Source organism: Galeopterus variegatus, unplaced genomic scaffold (assembly GCF_000696425.1).
Source record: "Galeopterus variegatus unplaced genomic scaffold, G_variegatus-3.0.2 Scaffold1629, whole genome shotgun sequence".
Taxonomy (NCBI): Eukaryota; Metazoa; Chordata; class Mammalia; order Dermoptera; family Cynocephalidae; genus Galeopterus; species Galeopterus variegatus.
Window position 1 is genome coordinate 109,602 of NW_007727740.1, and position 21,868 is coordinate 131,469.

The 21,868-nt window shown below is 37.8% G+C and overlaps 1 protein-coding gene across 1 annotated transcript in view; it reads left to right on the forward strand.

Annotated features, from left to right (window-relative positions):
- TBX18 (T-box 18) overlaps positions 1 to 19,790 on the forward strand; it is a 33,037-nt gene extending 13,247 nt beyond the window's left edge. The window contains exons 5-8 of the mRNA XM_008578101.1: positions 6,553 to 6,720; positions 9,876 to 9,940; positions 15,302 to 15,396; positions 16,935 to 19,790. Of these exons, the coding sequence (XP_008576323.1) occupies positions 6,553 to 6,720; positions 9,876 to 9,940; positions 15,302 to 15,396; positions 16,935 to 17,659 (1,053 nt within the window). The 3' untranslated portion in view covers positions 17,660 to 19,790. The remainder of the gene's footprint in view (positions 1 to 6,552; positions 6,721 to 9,875; positions 9,941 to 15,301; positions 15,397 to 16,934) is intronic.
- Positions 19,791 to 21,868: the final 2,078 nt, after the last annotated feature.

The following is a 21,868-nucleotide window of genomic DNA, read 5'->3' on the forward strand; positions in this document are numbered from 1 at the left end:
TGGAGAGAGAGAGAGAGAGAGAGAGAGAGAGAGAAGAGAAAGTAAAAGAGATTTAAGGAATTGATTCATATGATTGCGAGGGGCTGACAAATCCAAAATCTGCCAGGGCCAGCTGGCAGGCTAGAGACCCAGGGAGGAGCTGATATTGCAGCTCCAGTCTGAAGGTTGTATGCTATCAGAATTTCTTCTTCCTCTGGAGACCCCAGTCTGTTTTCTCTTAAGGCCTTCGACTGATTGGATGAGGCCCACCACATATGGAGAGTAATTTGTCTTACTCAAAAATTACTGATTTAAATGTTAATCTCATCTAAAAAATACCTTCACAGCAACATCTAGACTGGGGTTTGACCAAATATCTGGGTACTGTGGCCTAGCCAAGATGACACATAATATTAACTATTACACAGCATTTGCTTAAAACATTTCACAAAAACTGCAATTCGAAATTCAGTTGCTTCTACCTAAATAATTATAACATTTCAATATTAGGAAAATCAAAAACAGAAACAGGCAGAATCTAGAGAAAATCTAGAGAAGTGTGTCATCTACTGGTGAAATTTTTCTTTTAAGTTTGTGGCAGGAAGTACTAGTTTAATAAATGGAGGTTATTAATGTGTGTGAGGAGCAGGGAAAGAGAGAGATGTACCTGTGCAATTTGGAAGCAAGGAAACTGCCTTTGCGAATGGTAAAGATATATGTACCTATCAGTTGATACTCGAGGGGAATGTAGGAGGAAAAGTGCTCTCTTCCATTATTCGTTTTAAAAACATATTTTTGAAGACTTTGTAAAATGTGGTAAAAGATACAAAACCATAGTCTCTGCCTTTGGTGAGTTTCTAGCCTAGATAGGGAGAGAAGAAAGTATGCACCGATTACCATCCTGCCATGTCATAGATGTACAGAGGCCACTTTATTCCAGCCAAGAGAGATTGGAAGGTCTTCGTGAAGAAGATGTCTGTTGTGTTTGTTTACTCAGTTTGATGACCCCAAATGAGGCTAGATTAGAGGTTAGGAATTTGTTTCTAATTCTATCGTTGATTGTGATTCAGGGTCTAAGAAGAGGGTAGTACTGTTATGGTGGGATTTCTAATTCAATAGTCCCTTACCTGATGCAGAGAACTCTAGGGATTTACTCCTCTGCCTGCATATGGTTGAGGCACAGGGGTAAATCCCTCTACTGCCCCCTCCCCCACCCCCAATTCTTTTTTTGTTGGTTTTTAAAAAAATTTTTATTGAATCAAAATTGATTATACATATTTTTAGGGTTCAACATTGAGATATGTTCGTAAATCCCTCTACTGCCCCCTCCCCCACCCCCAATTCTTTTTTTGTTGGTTTTTAAAAAAATTTTTATTGAATCAAAATTGCTTATACATATTTTTAGGGTTCAACATTGAGATATGTTGATCAAATCAATATTACTAGAAGTAACACTAATCTCTGACTAATAAAGCTGTTTCTAAATTGCTTTCCTACTTTTTTGGTCCTCTCAGTTTCCAGTTTTACTATGCTAAAGATGTACAGGTGTGCAGCATAGTGACTTGAGAACTCCATTGGGACCTGGGACTTTTATTATTTAACACTAAGTGATTGCAGGAATCAGATCCTCGCAGGGCTGTGACTGGACCTAGGACCATATGATACATGAGATATTGTACCATTGTGGTTTTCCCCAAAGTGACTGTTCAGCTTTCCATCTACCCGGCGTTGTTTAGAGAGGAATATTGGTGAGAATCCAGAGTGGAAATGTCCCACTACTCCACAGCTAACCTTTGAATGTTGTGAAAGCTTCATAATCTCTGCCTGCTCTACAGGGAATCCATATCCAGCTTTATGCTGGCTTTACACAAAATAAGACTGGCCCTCAGACTAGACATGTGCAGATGGTTAGTATGCTTGGGTAGGGTAATTCCTTCTATTCACGTGCATGTTTCCCTATTCACCTGGAATTTGCTGTCTGAAGGAAAACATTTAGGTGAGCATTCTCTGAAAAATTAGAAGACACTTGACAGGTAATGGTGTACCTTAAACCTTAGCAGGATTCCTTCTCACAGCCCTGGGGTGTTTTGGAAGGAAGCATGGCCAAGCAACCATAGTTGGGGACCTGGGGAGGGTCCCGTGGGAATTTAGGCTGCTGAGGACAGATCTGCTGCTGATACAGATGCCTTCATTTTCTTTCCATTTTTCCTGGAGAATCAGGTGGGAAAATCAGGTGGGGAAGCAAGATGTTACAGGGAGGTTACCAAGGTGTCCCTAGTAGAAGCAGTGGCTTAGGGCTTGACACATTTGTGTTCCTGGGCAAGTCACTTCCACTCTCTGAGGCTTGGTTTTCTCATGGGTTATGCTGAAATCAGAGAACTTTGAGTGAACCAAATGAGCTGATGAATTTGAAAGTACATATTTGTAAGGAGGGCTTTATAAATAGCCTCAGGCATAAAACAGAAATAATGCTACCTTGCTGTGGAGGCTCGTGATTTAAAGTGAGTCTGTACCTGGTATAACCAAACTGCAGGGAGCCAGGTTTTTGTTACCTGTTCCTCCTTGGTCCTTTGCTTGACTTTTCTTCAACAGGAGAATTGAGGTCATCTGGAAAATTTCCAGTCAGCAGGGAGTGTTTCCCTACTGAGCTGTTCTGTAAGACTAAACTCAGCTGTCTGTCTGTCAAACCTCAGGCACTTTTGACTCATCAAATCAGAAATAAATAATATGCCTCTTTTGACTCAAATCTAGTGTCTTTAAAGTGGAAAACATGTATTACCCTGTACGTGGGAATGAATACTGTGTTTACAGATATAGGTCAGTGTGACTGTACTAATAGGTAAGGCCAAAAAAAAAAAAAATCTCCATCTAAACAGAACAGAGAACAAAGAACATGCACATCAGATATAATTATCTGAGTTTCACTGTGTTTACAGATATAGGTCAGTGTGACTGTACTAATAGGTAAGGCCAAAAAAAAAAAAAAAAAATTCTCCATCTAAACAGAACAGAGAACAAAGAACATGCACATCAGATATAATTATCTGAGTTTCGGTGATGGACATTATCATTGTGGCCTCCTTGTTTATAATACCAGCGGTTCTCCTGGTTCTACTTGTCTATTAAATAAGCAAAATGTTATTGACCACTCATCATTATAAGTTTGATAGTTCATTAAAAAGCAAATAATGCTATCTTATAAAGAACTGAGGCTTGTTTAGCACCTCCTAAAAATTTCCAGACCTCCTAAAAATTTCCAGGTATGCCCTAAATTTCTATAGATAATATTTAAAATGTATTAGTTTGCTTGAATAATCTTCAGATTACTATTGGCAGTTGCTTCCTAATGTACAAAACATAGGCATACATCAACCATTTCTGTACCTTACCCCAATATACCCTACCTGAGGTCATTTTTGAAATATAGTAAGGATATAAACAAATAAATATGATTAAAATATATATAAATCTGTGGAGAAATCTGCTTGAGAGAACAGAGTCTTCACACAACAAGAACCTACTTTTCATTGACTAGTAAACAGAAACCCAAATAAATTTCGTTTCCTTCATTCCAATCTTCTGAAATTGGGTATGCACTTATTTTTGTTTGTTTAATGTAAAGTAGCTTTTCTTCAATTTTTCTTCTGTTCTGGAATTTGTTTCTAATAGATATGCTAACTCCCCCTGGGAGTTTATAAATGCTACTATTCTGTTCCTTGTTATTTGCTTACCATTAGCATTTTGTTTCCTACCTTGGAGAAGAGGAAGAATTCTTCCTCACAGTCTCTTACTTCCCAAGATATCAAATATATATTGATTTTTTAAAACGAGAGATTAATTAGGAAATAAAGAGGGAGGGGGAGAATTAACATTAACAATTATTATTATATAATTGGTCATTTGCTATTTTATGTTCACATTTAAAGGAGTATGTTAAGGTAAGAACTTATTATAATAATAAATACTTTGGAAGAAGGACTGGGACAGTTATATCACAGAGACAGGTAGTGAATGAAACACCAGTTGGGGCATACTTAAATGCCCCTACAAGCTGAGGACCATCTTGCGTTTCCCTTGTTGGGCCTGGCCCAGTGATGATGCCTATACACACGATATAAATTCATAACGAACACATATAACTGTGGTGTTGGGAAGATGAGCCATCTGCCCCTACAAGCTGAGGACCGTCTTGCGTTTCCCTTGTTGGGCCTGGCCCAGTGATGATGCTTATACACACGATATAAATTCATAACGAACACATATAACTGTGGTGTTGGGAAGATGAGCCATGGGCCAAGGAACTGAACCTCCAGGCCAGCCCCGAGGATTCAGAAGTCTCTTGCTTCTTCATCTATAAATTGGGGTATTAATGTCAGTTTTTACAGACTTAAATATCTTAAATGTAATGTCACACAGAACCCTGCACATCAGAAAGGGAAGAGGAGAGGAGCACCTGTAGTTGGAGGGCAGGGAGCAGACCTCAGCCTCCCCCCTTGCCTTCTCTCCTTCTCCAACATAGCTCTGGGGGGGAAAAAAAGCAACTAGTGTGTCCAGATATCTGCAAGATACCTGTCAACCTGGGCTTCCAGGGATATAAACTTAGATTTCAGTGATATCTTTTTAAATGAGAATTAGTGAACATTTTACTCAGGAGTATATTTTAATATACTGAGGAAATGAGAATAAAAACTTACCATATTCATTGAAAATCTATTTAATATATGCTAATCATCAGAAATATTAGAATTAAATCTTGCTTCTGTGTTCTTCAAACCGTTTACCTGACTCACAGCTACACATACATTTTATGTTATAACCTAGTACATACACACATACAGATACCAGAAAATGTTTTGCCAAACAGTTCTTATCCTTACTATAAGCAGCTCACCCTATTTTCTACTTTATTTATTTAGAAAATTTCTGGTTGCAACCCTTGAAGTTGATTTCGTGTCCCCTAATGGGTCATTGAAATTCAACCATTGTCATAGACCTGAAAAGAGAATTTTCTGTAGGTTGCAGGTTTGTGTATCCCCAGCTGGTGGTGAGGGCTGTTGTACACTCTTGTTTCTTCCTCATGTTCATGCTGCCTCCTCAGCAAGTGTGTATGGTTGATATGATCATTAGATTTGCTACCCAGGAATTTCTTCCACTGAGGGGAAAAAACCTTTAGGGTTAAAAAAAAAAAAAACAAACCCTGACCACGGTGCTGGTTACTACCAGAGACTAAAGGTATCCTCTTGTGGCAGCAGACATACTCCACACGTATAGGATTATTTGTGGACTATTTGTGTTTGGGCTGACCAAAGATTCTGAATTTGGCTTGTTAGATTCCCCACATTCTGTAAAACACAAGGAAAATTCATAACACCCCAAAATCTGAATTCAAATCTTACAACTCAGGAAAGATATAGGTTTGTTAACTAAAACTCATTAATGAATACCTGAATATGGAATACTAGGAACAAATACAGAATTTCATTGGATGAAGCTATTTCTTTACCCTATCCCCTCAACCTTGAAAGCATAGAACAGATAAACAAGAAGAAAAAATTCACCCACAATACCATCATCCAGAGGCTACCACTGTTCATATCCTTGTATGGGCCTTTATTACCCTAGTTTTACGTAGTTGTGATGTTTATAAACAACTTGGGTTCTGTTTTATCATTTAAGATTTAAAAAGAAATATTTCATCATGTGGTTAAAATTTTCCTAAACAGCATTAGTAACAGCCAAATAATACTGTGTCCCATTGTGTGGATTTTCATTTACCTAACTAATCTACTCATGTTGGGCATGTAAATGGTTTATAGTTTTTCCACTGTTATAAACAATGCGATGCACATCTTTGTACATGAAAAGCTTTTCTGAATTTGGAATATTTCCTTAGGAAAAATTCTCAGAAGTGGAACCATTGGGTAGAAAGTAGTTGGACTATGTTATCAGATCCCCAGCCAAGCCTGAGAGGGTCAGCTTTTCCATTTGCTGGAGTCTGAGTTTTGGAAGCCTTGTTGAGTTGGAGGTACAGACACTGGGATCTCCCAACAAATCAGAAACTTTGCAAGCCACACATAAAGCAGATGCCGGAGTTTCTTTCAGATTCTCTTTGCCCTTGAATGGACATAATGTAGTCACTGATGGAAGAAAAATTTGCTCTGAAAAAAACCTTGTATGCAGACACTTATTTTTAGGGGATGGGTGTGGGGCAATTTAAATAATCATTTCAATTTCATTTTTAGTTTTATTGGTTTGGACTCTGTGTTCCATTCAGCTCATTATAAATAAAATGCTTATTAATGTATTTCTGTATTTTCAACAAAAGAAAATTTGATATTAAGTTCACATGGTTGTACAGAGTTTCACTAAAATAGTTTTATTTTGTATTTTTATGTACATTTTACAAATAACTTCCTAGTCCTCCCTCTCCAATTCTGATATGTTTTATTAAATTGGCACTTCTGCATCTTTGGAAATATTAATTTCCAACAGAGATTTATTTTAGACATTAAATATTTAGTCATGGTGTCAAGATTGGTCCTGATAAATTTGGTTTTTCTTTCCTTGATATAGATTATTCTTCATTCTATGCACAAATACCAACCTCGAGTGCATGTCATCCGTAAAGACTGTGGAGATGATCTTTCTCCCATCAAGGCTGTTCCATCTGGGGAAGGAGTAAAGGCATTCTGCTTTCCGGAAACTGTCTTCACAACTGTCACGGCTTATCAGAATCAGCAGGTATTGTTCTCAGAATTGGTATCTTTTTAGATTTTCAATTTCAGGTGTAAATAGGAAGCTAGCTATTGTTTTCCCAGTATCTAAAATTATGAATTATCATAAAGCATTTACCATTTGTGACACCCAAGGTGTGTGTGTGTGTGTATATGAATATATGTATATGTATAGACATTTATATATATGTATGTCTATGTGTATATACACATGCAATAATAACAATTATTTTCCCGTGATTCCTCAAGTTAAGGCAACTCTAGTGAGGACTTCTTTAGATAAGAACATGTCTTCTGACTTACACTATAGGTCTACTTTCTATTTTGAGATATTGAATCATGATGTGATATTTAAAATTAGAAAGCTTGTTTACTGCCTAGGAAATAGACATGTAAAATATGAAAAGTGAATTGTATTTTAGAGCGTGGGATTTGGTAGTTCACTTTATTTTAAAATACAGCCCATGAATTATGAGAAATATTTCAGAAGCAATTATCCTATATAGTTATTTTGATTTTTCTTTCAAGATATGCTTTAATTGTGATAGAAGGTGATGTACACACTTATAGTCTGAGAGATTAACAATTGTGGAATAATCATTTCATAAAGTTAGAAATAATTTAAGAAATGAAATATTTCTTTTCTGTATGGATAAACGTATATATTTCCTAAAGTCTGTGTCTCACGTAGGTAGAGAATGGAATTGGAGGCAAATATTTAATATGTGCGATTCCAGCCAGTTTTCATAAAAAATAGTTATGTAAGTGAGGTTGATGTGGTCTGTGGTAGATTTTTTTTTTTTTTATTTCAGTGGTCAGCAGAATTGGTTGAGGTCTTCACCTCTCTTTACATTTATATAAATCTCAGTTAAAAATTTAAGGCTTCATAATCTCTCTGTTGTGGTTTCTGTTGTTGTAAAGCTTCTTAGGAGATTTGGATCCCATCCCATGTTTTCTCCTTTAAGGCTGCGAGCCTCAACAGCTCTCATCTGGGTGGAGACACCAGTCCCACAACCGAAGTTGTCCTGTCCTCTCACATGCACATTGCCATTCTTTAAACTTTAGCACGTCTAGAGATAATTAGGAAGCTATTCTTAAAATACATTAGGAGCAGAATATGATTTTTTTAGGGAAAAATTAATGCATAAGGAAAAGATAGCAGAGGCATTTAGGACCCTTTTATCAACCGCGGTTCACCTTCTCTCTTTCTGAACACAAATTAAATGTGCTCTGTGTTTTTTCTCCCGGCCTCTGTGGTACAGTAAGTGTGATGCGGTGGGCTTTTGGCACATGCATGTTGGTGACTAATACCAATAGGCAAACATTGACAAGATGATTAAGAAGGTGGAAAAATTAGAAGCAAAACTGATGATAATAAAATGCATTCACGTTCACTTTTTTAATTTCACAGCTACTATTTTTAGAACTTACAGAAAATTGGTAAGCAGACTAGACTAGTGGTTAACAGCATGGACTCCACAGCCTGGGGTCCTAGCCCATTTCTCCTGGCCAGTAACTATATGATCTTAGGAAAGTTACTTAAGCCTTAGTTTAAACAGAAACATAAAATTGGGATAATAGCTATGTATAAGTTGCTTTGATAATTAAATGAGTAGTATGCATAAAACAGCACAGCGCTCAATCAAGTGGTGACGTTAGTAATAAAAATAATTATAATAGTTGTGATCTATTTCTGTTTATACAAGACACATTATATAAATCTATTCTGTATTTTAAAATGATATTTTAAATGAACATTTAAATTATTTAATGCTATTTAAACATTATTGAAAGGAGTAGAGAATTGAGCTGTAATAATCTGTAAAGAATTCCTTCAGTGACAGGATGGCAGACATAGTGAATTAATTAGCAAACCCTTTCATTATATCATTTATAATGTAATTGTATCCACATACTAAGACAGCATCCTATGGAGCACTGTTTTAAGTGTTGCACAGTGATCGGAGGATGGCTGACAGCATGCACAGGCAATATAGGGAACTGCAGATGACTTTCCAAAGATGCCTTTCTTTGCCCTAGTGTTATCCAACAGTTTTCATCCTTAGCTAGGATGGTAAAATCAGATGTTCATTTACTTTGTAGATTTCATTAAGCTAAGGAATTTAGCAAGCAAAGCATGATATGCCTCTTAGAAAATAGGCTGTAAATTCCTCTGGGCAAAGTGGAGATTTGGTAAGAAACAGATGGGATGTTACTTATTAGTGTCTAGTTCAAGATGGCGAAACTAAAACAACAAAAAAATTTTAGTAGAGATGATTAGACCATTTGTAAAGATTTCTCCCCCAAATCTTGGGGTCTTAGTGGGCAAGAAGCTGATCAGGAGTCAGCAAATTAGAACTCTAATTAAAATTAAAACATTATCTGTAGGAACCATGTTACTGTCTATATGTATCCCATAACATTGTGTTGTAGACCTTAAATATAACACAATAAAATTTATTAAAAAAATAAGACATTATTTATTTCTACTACATGTATAAGAAGACTTAACGCCATTAGAACCTTCAAGTAGTGGTTTCTTCTGGACAGACATTTACTATAGTGCTCTGACAAGGTTAGGAGTCTACAGATAAAAGACAAAAAGAATAAAACTCAGATGAGAGTTACAAAGAAGATTAAAGGAGAGACAAATAAAAATACAGAGGCAGAAAATTAAAGGAATGTGTATATTACCTAATTCCGAAGAAGAGAAGGCTGATTAGGAGCTTAACAACATTCAAGCATATAAATGGCTAGGTGAAGGTTAGGCAGTAGTTTTTCCCCATCTTGTTGGTCTATTTCAAGAGAAACAGGATTAAACCATGTCACAGAGTTAAAGGGAAGAAGTTCAGAGAGGATAGTCACACATAGGGCAGGTTATCAACGGACAATTCAGCATCTCACTTCTTCAGGAATATTTAAAGCAAAACAAACTTTCACCTATTTATGGAGAATGAAAAGGAGTGGGGAAGTATCTTTTTCATAGCAGGTAAATGTTATAGATGATTTCCAAAATTTTCTTTTAGCTTTACTGATAGGTTATTAAAATACCTGGGGAATGTGAGAGGGGAACACAAAAGAATCCTCTCACAGTTAATTTTTGAATCATTTATAGTTCTGCATTGCATATAAAATTGGATGTAATTTTTTTCTACTCTACAGATTACTCGCCTGAAGATAGATAGGAATCCATTTGCCAAAGGCTTCCGAGACTCTGGGCGTAACAGGTAGGTCTTGGTGAAGAACATTCTAGTTGTAATAAATATATTTGATTTTTTATTGCGAGTTTTCCATTAAAAAGTAATTGGTTAAATTTACTGACATGGTATTGAAATCATTTCTGATGAGGATTTAAATTTCTTAATACTATTGTGCCTCGGGGGTAACTTATTTTTGGAGTGTAATGGTGTGGCCTGCCCTGGGGTGAAATTTCATACGTGATGCTGAGGTGAAGATGCAAGCTCTTGGTGTACGTTGCATGTTGTTTCTGAAGGGGCCTTGAAGAAGCCTGCTCTTACAGGCCCAGGGGCCTCAATATTCCAAGTAAATATCTTCTGGTTTAGAATTTCCTTAGCAGTGACACAACTATCTATTGATTCTGTCTGTGGAGTATGATAGGGCCCCTTGTTAACTAAGATTTCCAGCTGGAATATGAAACTACTCCCTATTGCCAAAGAGCTGATGTTCTTTAGTTTCCAAATTTGTCTTGGCTCTGCTGACAGCCACACAGTTGTTTATTTTTTCTGTGTTGTGTTTTACAGTGTTTGTACTAAGTGGGAGAGCTACAATAATGAATTCCATTTTGTAACTTTTATCAAAAAGCAGATCACCTAGTCTGTTTGCCAAGAGTTTTTGAATGTATTGATATGATTTCAATACAGTTCAGTGCAACATTTTCTAAAATAACTGTTAGTAGTAACAGAGAGTAATAATAGACTAAAATTCCCCAAGTGCCTTTTCTGAATAATGCTTTGACTGAAATGTTTTTAAAAGCATCTTGCTGGCAGAGACTTTATGTTATCTCTATGTGCAGTGGCATCATGTAAACGCCATGCAGTGTGAGGACTGAGATGCAACTAAAATGTACTGAGAGTACAGTAGCCTTCAACTTAGAGCAGGTGAATCAACAAGGCTTACTAATGGCAGGGCTTCTGTCTGAAATTCTTCACTCCACAGGAAGGTTTGCAGATATTCCTAATACATAAAAGTTGTCCACTGTATTGAAATTATTTTATGTCTTTTTAGATGTCTGTTTCAATGTGGAGAAAAAAAAATTGCTTGGCTTTTGTTATATTAGTTCCTGGTTAACCTTGCTTTTCAGAGGAGTTTCTGAAAGTTGAATGCAAACTGAACCATAATTTAGTAACCTCAGATAGTCACTCACTGAATTTCAAAGGGAACCTTTGGGGTGACTCATTTTCTACCTTGACAAATGCTTTGATGGAATCTTTTTGTGATTTTAGATATAGCAGAATAGTATTTATCCATTTAAGAGTCTTATGTTACTTTCAGTTCTTTTTTTTTTTTTAAGTAGAAAAGGAGTGTATTAAAGCTCACTGAAACTCCAGGAGGGGCAGCCCTTAGGCTTGGAGAATATACAACCAGGAACTATGTCCAAGTCTCTCATAAAGACCTTACTGCTAACGACAGAGGGGGTCACACTACTTATACTTCGTCAGTTCATTTTTGAAGCAATAAATTAAAAAATGTTTTCCAAGTATATTTTTGATAGATAATAATAGTGAATGAACCTCCTATAAGAAGTGAGATGATAGATACATATGACCTGTTTCCAGGAAAAATTCTAGGTATGTCTGCATAATGACAAGTATTTGGTTAAATTTTATCAGTGAAAAAAAATCAGTGGCATTGGTGGCATAAACTACTAAGCCTGTTGTTTGGTGTGGTGACATCAAAGTGCTGGGTTCAATATGGATTTTTCCTTCTTTGGCTGTTTCAGGAGTATGTAGGCAAGACATCCATGGTGCTTGCTATTATCTGTCCCTGACTCTAAAACTTTTAAAGTTTTAATGGATATACAGAAAATATTGAAATTAATGGATTATGTTTTAACACTCTTAAAATTTTGTTAAAATTAAAATTTTTATTTTGCTCCAAGTGTTTAAACAATATCTTAGTACAGGTAAAGCATGTTGAGCCTATTTATAGCTTTCTTGCTAGTGAAATAGTTTTAACTTTTTTTCTCACAGAAATTACTTATCTTACTTATCATAGATAAGCTCTTCACTGCTCACTTTGGAATGCCAAATATCTATAAATCAGTATTCCCCCTGTAAAAGATCTGATTTTAACATTTTCCATTAACATGCAAAATACACTTATATGGAAAAGAGAGAATTTGTCAGCTTTAAACATTTCTAAATTATTTATTAGTTTCCTTTAGAAAAAATGAGCCTAAGTTATGTGTAAGACTTGGTAGAGGCACAGTGGTTTGGGGGACATAGTGAGGGCATGTGATATTTTTTCATATATTAATAGAGAAGAAAGCCCATGAAAAAAGTTCAATATATTCTTTTTATTACCCCCGCTTATGCTGTATTGTTATTTTTGCTTTTTAAAACAAATTCTATTTTTATTTTCCCCCTTTATGAAATAAGCAAATTGAGTAAGACAAGAAATAAACACAGACTTTGGTTATTTAAACTTTATAAAACAATTTGCTTTAATTAAAAATTATCCTTTCCTGGTTATTAACGGCTCCACAGCCTATTTTACAGGAATCAGTAGCTTCAGCCCTTAAAAGCTCTCCTGCAAGACATTTGGTACGTGAGAGAGAATTTATGTGCTGAGAATAGTTTCATTCTTCAGTTAGGCCTTAGGTTTGACCCTATAAAATTTTTTACTCAGGAAGGTACAAAAATTTCTTCTTTTTAAATACTTCAGGAAAAACATAACCATTTTACTAAACAAACTTGGCCATTTGATAGCATAAATTAGGGTGGTGATAAAATGTGGAAATTGTTCAGAGGCATCTTGTATAAATTATCGCCTTGGCTACATTCCTGCAGGAGGTGCCTTTTATCTTTTCTTTAACTAGACAGGAAAGTCTCCATTACTGAAGAAAATGAAGGCTTTTTTTAAAAGTCCAGATTCAGCTAATAAATATTTTATAACTGTTTCCTGCAAAAAATCTGAAATCCTTTCTGGAACTTGCAGTGTGAAACAACAGCCTCAGGAAAAATATCAATAGCTCCAGATCAGATCACTTTTAGATATGCCACCTTCAGAGTATGTCTTTAAATGGTTAGATTTATGTATTTGTGACGATCAATAACTTCTCCCCAAGAATCTGGATTATGGATTTGTATTGGAGGTGTAATAAAAGTTTATACTGCTAAAGCAAAGAATGCAGTGATGTACATCGCTATAGTTAATAATTTTCCCAGGCCAGTAGATACTCATTTATTATTTTAGTAAACTCCCTTCAAGACTGCTCTATAACCACATTGATATCTTCAATATTTAAAACAACCATTACCAAAACTCATCTATGTGGTAATAAAAAGCAATCTTATATAAAGCTGTGTTCTAACATTCTTTTGCATTAAAAAAAGTCTTATTTTTAGAAAGTCATAAAAATTTGTTATTGTTATAAACTAAATATAGGGTAATCAGCTAAACAGCACCCAGCACCCGTTAGTCCAGTATTAAATAAACCCACAGGGGACTGGCCAGGCCTGCCAAACTGCCCAGAAATCGATACTTACATGTACAGAAAATATTGTTAAGTAGCATGATCTTGGATTTGGCTTGTTGTTTGGCCACAGATAAGAAGTCTGAGTTGAAAAAATCACTTAGAATGAAACCACTTTAGAGCTAGGAGGGGTTTCAGAACTTTTGTAGTCTAATCCTCACTCAGTGAGAAACTGAAGTCCAGGGAGGTTAAGGTTAAGAAATCAACTTAAGACCACACAATAAGTTTTAGTGAGTTGCAGTCCCAGCCCAGTTCCCCTAACCCCAATCTAGTGTCCTTACCACTAAATGATCCTCCTCTGTGGCACATTGACTATACTGGAAGCCATATTTTGTTCTTCCTTCAGGTGCCCTCTGTGCCCTGCTCTCCTTTGGCAGCCCACCAACACCTGTGAGGGGCTGGGGATGTCTCTTTGGCATGCTCTCAGGGCAGCACCCCCCTGGGCCTGCCAGTGAAGAGATGTCAGGCCCACATGTGGACTCAGGAGAGGCTGTGTTCCTGCATGCAAGCTGTGCGTGCACACGCACCACCCATCTTGTCACTGAGATGGTGTAATTATGGTCTTCATAGAGTGAGGACAGAAATCCATGAATTAATGGAGACCATACCCTGAACACTTAAAGGAAGCAAATTCTGTAGGTGAAACCTTGGAACAGAAGGACAAGTAATGTGAGAGAGTTTTATCTGCACAAATCACTGCTGGGAATAGAGAGTTTTCAACATGTTTTGTGGGTGGCATGACTCTCTGGCAGTGATTCATGACTTGGGAGTACAGGGAATCCAGAGGAAGCAGCATCTTGAGTTGAAGCTACTAAAGACATCTGACAATCACAAGAGATGTCTGACTATTATTTGACACCCCAGGAAGCAAGCCTTTTCTACAGTAGAGCTATAGGTTTCATGAAAAGCATAATGTGATCTATACGACAAACTGCTTAGGGCTGAGGTGGTTGAGGGAAGTGCTGAGGTCTCAGGCGTGGCTTTCTTAGAATGGCTAGTTGAGTGGAAAGCCTCATTTGCAGAACCAAGAGGACTTAGTGACCTCATATAAACAGGGAAAAACTATGAATCGCTCAGGGTAGGAGGTGATTTATATATGAATTTAGAGTAGTTGCCCTTGTTTTAGTAAATAGTCCATAAGCAACTTATCCTGTCTCTTTAAGTATTCATTCATTACGTGTATGTCCAGACTTTAATTTGTGGTGTTAGATGTTAATACTAACTTCATGTTCCTGATAGCCTTGTGGGATCATCTTCCTGCTATCCCCTTGCACAGTGGGGGGAGAGGCCAGTGCTGCCTCCTCCTGGCCCTCCTGTTGCTGGAGGGAGAGCCCAGCCTGACTGTACAGGGTGTGGTGGATACTGTGCTCTTGAGAGAGAAGTCGGTTTTCTCTGGATAAGTGCTCCTCTGAGCTGGCTGCCGTGGCGCTGAATCATGAGCAGAAATGCCTCTTAGAGGTGGTTTTACAGGGGCATGCTTTTGTGACAACACTTTCCTCTCCAGAAGTAATGTGACAGGGAGAGAGAATGCATTCCAGATCAGAGCAGAGCCTTGTACTCACAGCAGCCAGGATGGACTCTAATTACCTCACCTTAGCCCAAGGGCACAGCTTTTCATCCCCTCAGGTCGACTTAGTTGTCCTAGGACATTAACAGGCAGCTTGGGTGGTTTCCATTCTCTCCTGCTCCAAGTGACAGGATGGTAGCCCATCTCTAAACATTTCTTTCTGCTTGTGGCAAGCTCCTAACCTGCCAGTGTGGGGGGTATTGTCAATACCGGTGCTGTTTTCCCAGATGCTTACTACTGGTGAAAGCTCTAGGTGCTCCTAACTAGACTTCTTTTGTCCACCCCCATCCTGACCCTTCCGTCTAGAATGGGTTTGGAAGCCCTGGTGGAGTCGTATGCATTCTGGCGACCTTCACTACGGACTCTCACCTTTGAAGATATCCCTGGAATTCCCAAGCAAGGTAACTCACAAAGTCTCCAGAGTCATATACACAGCCAGTTACTGCCTAGAAGCTCAAACAGTAAAAAATGCTCAAGTTGTTATTTACACTTAGAATGACAACCTCATCACCAACATCTTCCTACTAGAGAATCCATCTGTTTTCTGTATGGTATGAGGATGGACCAGGAAAAATGGCTGTGGTGGTCATGGGTTAAATCTTGGATGTTTTAGACTGTTTATATATTTCATGACCTTTACCTCCCCTTAAATCTTTTACTAAAAGTAGAGGTGGACTGGTGGGCTCTTGTGCCAGGTGCACTTCACAAGAAATTGCCGATACTGTCTTACCTTTCTTTCCAGCTTCTTTTCCTTCAGCAGAATTGCCTCTGGCTGGAGCTCTCCTGGTTGGTTTATGATGAGAAGGTCGGGCATACTTGGCAGACCTCCCGGGGCTCATCTGTGGATATTTCCCACAAGCCCAGGGCACATTTCTCCTGGGCTCATCTGTGGATATTTCCCACAAGTCCAGAGCACATTTCTCCTCGGGGGGAGCCAGATGGAAAGGGGTGGTGCCTCCTCTCTGGTCTGCTCAGTAGGCAGGACTCTCAGCTCACTCCTGTAGTCAGGCCTTTTACCAGGATCCTGCCCAGTTTCCAGTGAGAATTTCACTTGCTGGGTTTTAGATAACTATCATTTGGTTGGATTGGGCTTTTAGAATATTTTGAGATGCTATGTAAAATACCGTTGCTAGAGCAATAAAGGTTTTACAACCCGTCCAGCCTTTGGAATTCTCCTCTCCCCTTTAGTTCTGTCACTTTTGCAAACACCATCACTGTTATTGAGTGGACGCAGGGTTAGCCACCCTCTCTGAGTTTCACAGGATTGTTTATTTGCTAGACCTCTGCTCTTGTGTCAGCATGTGATTCACTAACCTGTTTCAAAAATGAAATTTTTGAAGTGCTAGATTATTGCCTTATTGCAGTAGCCAAGACCTGCATGTGTTCATTGAACACAAGCTTTCAGTGAGAAGCCGCAGGTATGGTGAGGCAGGGTGAGCCTTGGACCAGTTCAGCTCTTTCCTTGGAGTTACTTCTTTTTCCTTGCAAGAAAATGTATTGATCTGGAACATGCTTTGCTGAAAGAAAGGGTAAAAGGTGGGTAGAATAGAGGTGATGGTTACACTAACGGAACAAGATGCAGAGCAGGATGACATTTATATTTTATGAAATTGCTGGTAAATTCAGTATTTATAATATCTGTTATAGCAAATAAGAAAACTTTGAGAAAGCTAATTGAGAGAGGAAATGTGAGAATTCTAAGTGATAGAGTCCTATTATATTTTGCAATAAAAAGTACATCATTCCCTGGAGAGAATTTGCCTTAAAAATATTGAAAGGACCTATGTTTAAATTATTTCAGTCTGAATCCAGTTATAAATTCCTTTTCATCTTTGTAGCTTCTTTGCCATTTGTAACAAGCCATGTCCGCTCATATTTGCAAAATTGAAAGGAAAAAATGGCTGTGGAGTCATTCTTTACATTTCAACTTCTTTTGTAGGCAATGCAAGTTCCTCCGCCTTACTCCAAGGTTCTGGGAATGGCGTTCCTGCCACCCACCCTCACCTTTTGTCTGGCTCCTCTTGCTCCTCTCCTGCCTTCCACCTGGGGCCCAACACCAGTCAGCTGTGTGGTCTGGCCCCGGCTGACTACTCTGCCTGTGCCCGTTCAGGCCTCACCCTCAACCGATACAGCACATCCTTGGCTGAGACATACAACAGGCTCACCAACCAGACCAGCGAAACCTTCGCCCCACCGAGGACTCCCTCCTATGTGGGCGTGAGCGGCAGCACCTCTGTGAACATGTCCATGGGCGGCACTGATGGGGACACCTTCAGCTGCCCACAGACCAACTTGTCCATGCAGATTTCTGGGATGTCCCCTCAGCTCCAGTATATCATGCCTTCACCCTCCAGCAACGCCTTTGCTACTAACCAGACCCATCAGGGTTCCTATAACACTTTCAGGTTACACAGTCCCTGTGCCTTGTATGGATATAACTTCTCTACGTCCCCCAAACTGGCTGCCAGTCCTGAGAAAATTGTTTCTTCCCAAGGAAGTTTCTTGGGGTCCTCACCAAGTGGGACCATGACCGATCGGCAGATGTTGCCCCCTGTGGAAGGAGTGCACCTGCTTAGCAGTGGGGGGCAGCAGAGTTTCTTTGACTCTAGGACCCTAGGAAGCTTAACTCTGTCATCATCTCAAGTGTCAGCACATATGGTCTGATAAAGCCTTTAAGTTAAACTACATTTGAATCTGTGTAATGTATTTTCTTTCTCCTTTTTCTTTTTCTGTTTTTAAAAGCAATATGGAAAGAAACTATCTGTAGCTTGTAAAATGTACATATAATAGAATATGAAGGCTCACTGAGTTTTTTGACTTTCTCATGATGAGATTGTAATTATCTATGGTATATATGTATACTGTACATAAAAAGCATGTGAAATATTGCAGCCTCTATTCTTCCCCCCAGTTTGTCTAGTTGCACAGAGTATTGGCATACATATAGTATGTTTAACCAAAGTTCTCTGACTCTTTTAAAAACAGAATGGTAAACTTAAAACTTGGCAGTGATACTAACCAGATAAAGACTTATAACTTAATTTATCAGAAAAATGCTCTAAACAGTTTCATTCTTGAGTGTTGATAACCAGCAATTACCAGCATATACAGTCTTGTAATTTCTGTTATTCTTGGACACAGTGTGAGAACCTAAAATGCAAAAGCCAGTTGAAGTCTTAGTATTAGCTCTGAGGTATTTGTAATCATGAAGGATTAACTTTTGCATTCCTTTTGCTCTTATTTACCACAGATATTATATGACCTTGGGCCTGTAAAAACTCATAACCCGTAATAATTATTATTTTCTTAAGGTAAGTGGAGGAGAGGATTGTGATTTTTTTTCCCCACTTTTCACTGGGCATATAAAAGGTACTTACTCATCTGCAGAGAATAAATTTCCAGTATTTTGGATTATTTCTCATTTCCTTTAGTTTATCAAATAGACTGTTAAAGAGTGTCCTATAAACATTTTTAAATTCCAATTTTCACCAGGAAAGAAATACATGATATGAATGGAATGGCAAAAAGAAAATAAATCCACCTCTTTGACTCTTACAAAGGATGCCTATCTTTTTAAATCAAGAGGAATAATATTGTAAACTATCCCTTAGGTTTTTGTATAGTTTGGTTTTTCATTTAGGATATATTTTTTTTCCATCTTGCTTTGAGCTTCCTGACCTGTGGTCTGTATGTAAGGAAAAAGGCATTTATGCTACTTATTTATGTCTCATAACTCCTACAAATTGAAACCTTTCCCTCTCTGTAACCTTGTCCCTCTGTCTGAATCTTTCCCAAAACAGATAAGTCCTAGGCCTTTATGGTGTTAAATAACGCTGTAAGGAATTTCAGGGGGTTATCTCCAGCAATCTGTCTTTTGGGGGTTGTGGTGCAAAGGCCAAAGCCCATTACCTCTTGGAGGACTAAGGAGGAAGATACTAATTATGATAAAGGAACTATAAAACTTTTAACCTCAACAGCATTTTTAACCTCGAGAACCGGAGACATGAAAACAGCACTAATTTTTTCTTAAAATCCCTAAAATTTATACATGCCTTAAGAGTTCAAAACAAGTAACTTTGATAGCACATTATGAGATAAATAGAAAAGGCTAAGAACACATGAGGAGGAGCAGTTCTCTTCTGTTGAGAAGCTCAAATGAGGTATTGCCTGCTCATTGACTCATTACATTTCATGTATTTGCCAAGTGAAAAGAGCGGGATTTCATTTCATTGCTGAACAGAATTGTTCTAACTCATCCTGAGGGAAAGGGTATATAGCTCCTGATTTGCTTCTTTACTTTAAAGCAGCACGACTGTTAGATATTTTGGGGAATACATTGTTTGAACAGAATTTGCACAGGATATGACTCTGTTAATAGAAATTGACAAATTTCCTGGTGGATTCTGTAGCAATACATCCAATTCATATTGTTTTTTAAATTTAAAATTAGCCTGAAGGGACATGAAATATTTGCAATAGCTGTATCTATGTAAGGTGCTTGTGTATGGTATTAATAGTTTGGTAAAGATTTGGGAAAAGGCTTTGAGAATGAGTCCATGCCAGCTTTAGTGCTTGGTATAATTCAAGAAGAGTTTTCCATTTGGAGAAAACATGAAAAGTAATCTCTGTACCAAATGTATTAGTAAGGTGAGCATTTTCCTTTTTGCCTATTGTTAATTTGAGATGATACCACAATACTATTAGAATTAAATTTTTTTTTTTTTGGTAAAATTTAGTAATATTGTACAAATGCTGTTTCCCTTAGGTTTTAATTTAAATATTAATCACCATGTCACTTCAAAGACTAGCCTTTTATTGTTATATTAAATGACATACATACATTGATAATTATAATTATATATCTGTATTTTATTAAAAAGTGCTTAAGAAATTATATTAAAGTGTGTTGTTAAACCCTTTTATGATTTTGTAGGGTAATCATTTTAAGTGTCCATAAATACTGTTCTAAGAATAAGCACATGCACAAGTACCCCCAAAATAAATTACGTAGCTCTCAATTACAAGGCAGGGAGCAATGGGCCTGCTGTTCATTCTTCGTGTGTTAAATATAATTTCTTGGAGTGTTGACCATGTCATTGAAGGTGAAGGCCCTGACAAATGTTGAACACATGAACATGAGAGGAGAAGGGTGGAGTGGTATGTTTTGTTTCAAGTCTATGGGAGAAAGACAAGGATACAAGAATAAGCTGCTTGTACCACTGACCAGTGATGACAGATTACTTCTATGCCCCTTGACTAGGAAACATTCCAAGGGCCATCGTGATGGACTGAGGCTGCTGCTATCAAGACCAGTCACATTTCGAAAATTAACACTTGCTTCCATACAAGCTCCCTCCTGGAGGTCAACAGCTTTTCACAAGTGGGGCACACAGTTTCTGACCCCTGATTTCTGGAATGTAGGGGGTCAGGAGACCTTGGTGGCCCCCACAGGAGACCGGGGCACAGTGTATAGGAAAGGATCACACTCACTCTTTACATTAATTAGCAAGATGTTGAGCAAAAGGAACCTCCCCTTTAAAATACAAATAGCTTTCCATCACCTTCCCCAGATTAAACCTATCAGTAACTCACACAGTGTGAAATAGATAAACAGTGCTTTGGAGGTAGCTGGTTCGATTAGGGGGAAAAAAAGTAATTTTTGTAGCAGGGAGATTCTGGGAAGATTTGGATGGTAAAGAGAAGGTATAAGAAGAGAGATCCCTGACTAAATTCTACAGATTCCCATCAAGTCCTGGCGCAGAGCCATTAAAAATACTCACTTCGTGAGATTCTTTCCAGAGCCCCAGTAGAGTGGGTGGGTGTTACATTGATGCTCTCTCTAATTGGAGAGGTTGTTAAAGAATCCTTTATTTCAAAGTGTAACACGTTGTTAAGTTTCTTCATGGGGAATTTATTGGCTCATCTACATGAAGGTTTTCCTAAGCTTTCTGTTGGAAATTGAATAATTTTATTACATTATTATCATGTTGTGTTTTAATCTCACTGATTATCCTTTTTACAAATAAGTGCTCAGATAAATTGAGAGTGAGGTTAAATATGTGAGCATTAGGTAGATACACATGACTACAGCATTCTAGGAGCTCAAAGCTTAAAACTTAACATCAGTTAAGGAAGGAACAAATAATAAATATTCAAGTGTCGAAACATCCAGCAGATGTATAAATCTAACATCCCTCTACATGCTGATTTCAAATACTGTTTTCTTTTTATGGAATTTTCGTATGGTGAGAACATTATTCCCTTGGGAATTAGGGAACTTGTTTTCAAACCTGGATTTCTCAATCATGATTTTGGGCAAATATTTAACCACTTTAGGTCTCAGTTTTCTTATATGTGAAAAAAGTGGCTGAATGAGAATATTTACCATTTCTTTTAGTTTCAAATGTGTATGATCCTAATGTATAAACATTTAGCTTAACATTAGTAAACTAGTTTTATAAAATTATATATTTTGGAATATATACCTATTTTTGGATATATATCTACATCTTTACAAACATCACTACTAGGATTATTTTCAATTTATTGGATAACAATTTATCTTTGAAATGGAACTTCACTTTATTTAGTTACAATATATGTAATGGAAGTATTATAATATTTGAAGGAAGTTATACAAGGGTACTTCAAAAAGCTTGTGAAAAAATAGAATTAAAAGATAATTTGGGGCCGGCCCGGTGGCGCACTGGATAGTGCGCCGCTTGGGAAGCGCGGCGGCGCTCCCGTCCGAGGGTTCGGATCCCACGTGCAGACCGGCTCCCGCTCACTGGCTGAGCGAGGCGTGGGAGCAACGCCGAGGCTTGCGATCCCGTTGCCGGTCCCGGTCCGGGACGGGGGCCAAACTGAGCGGGG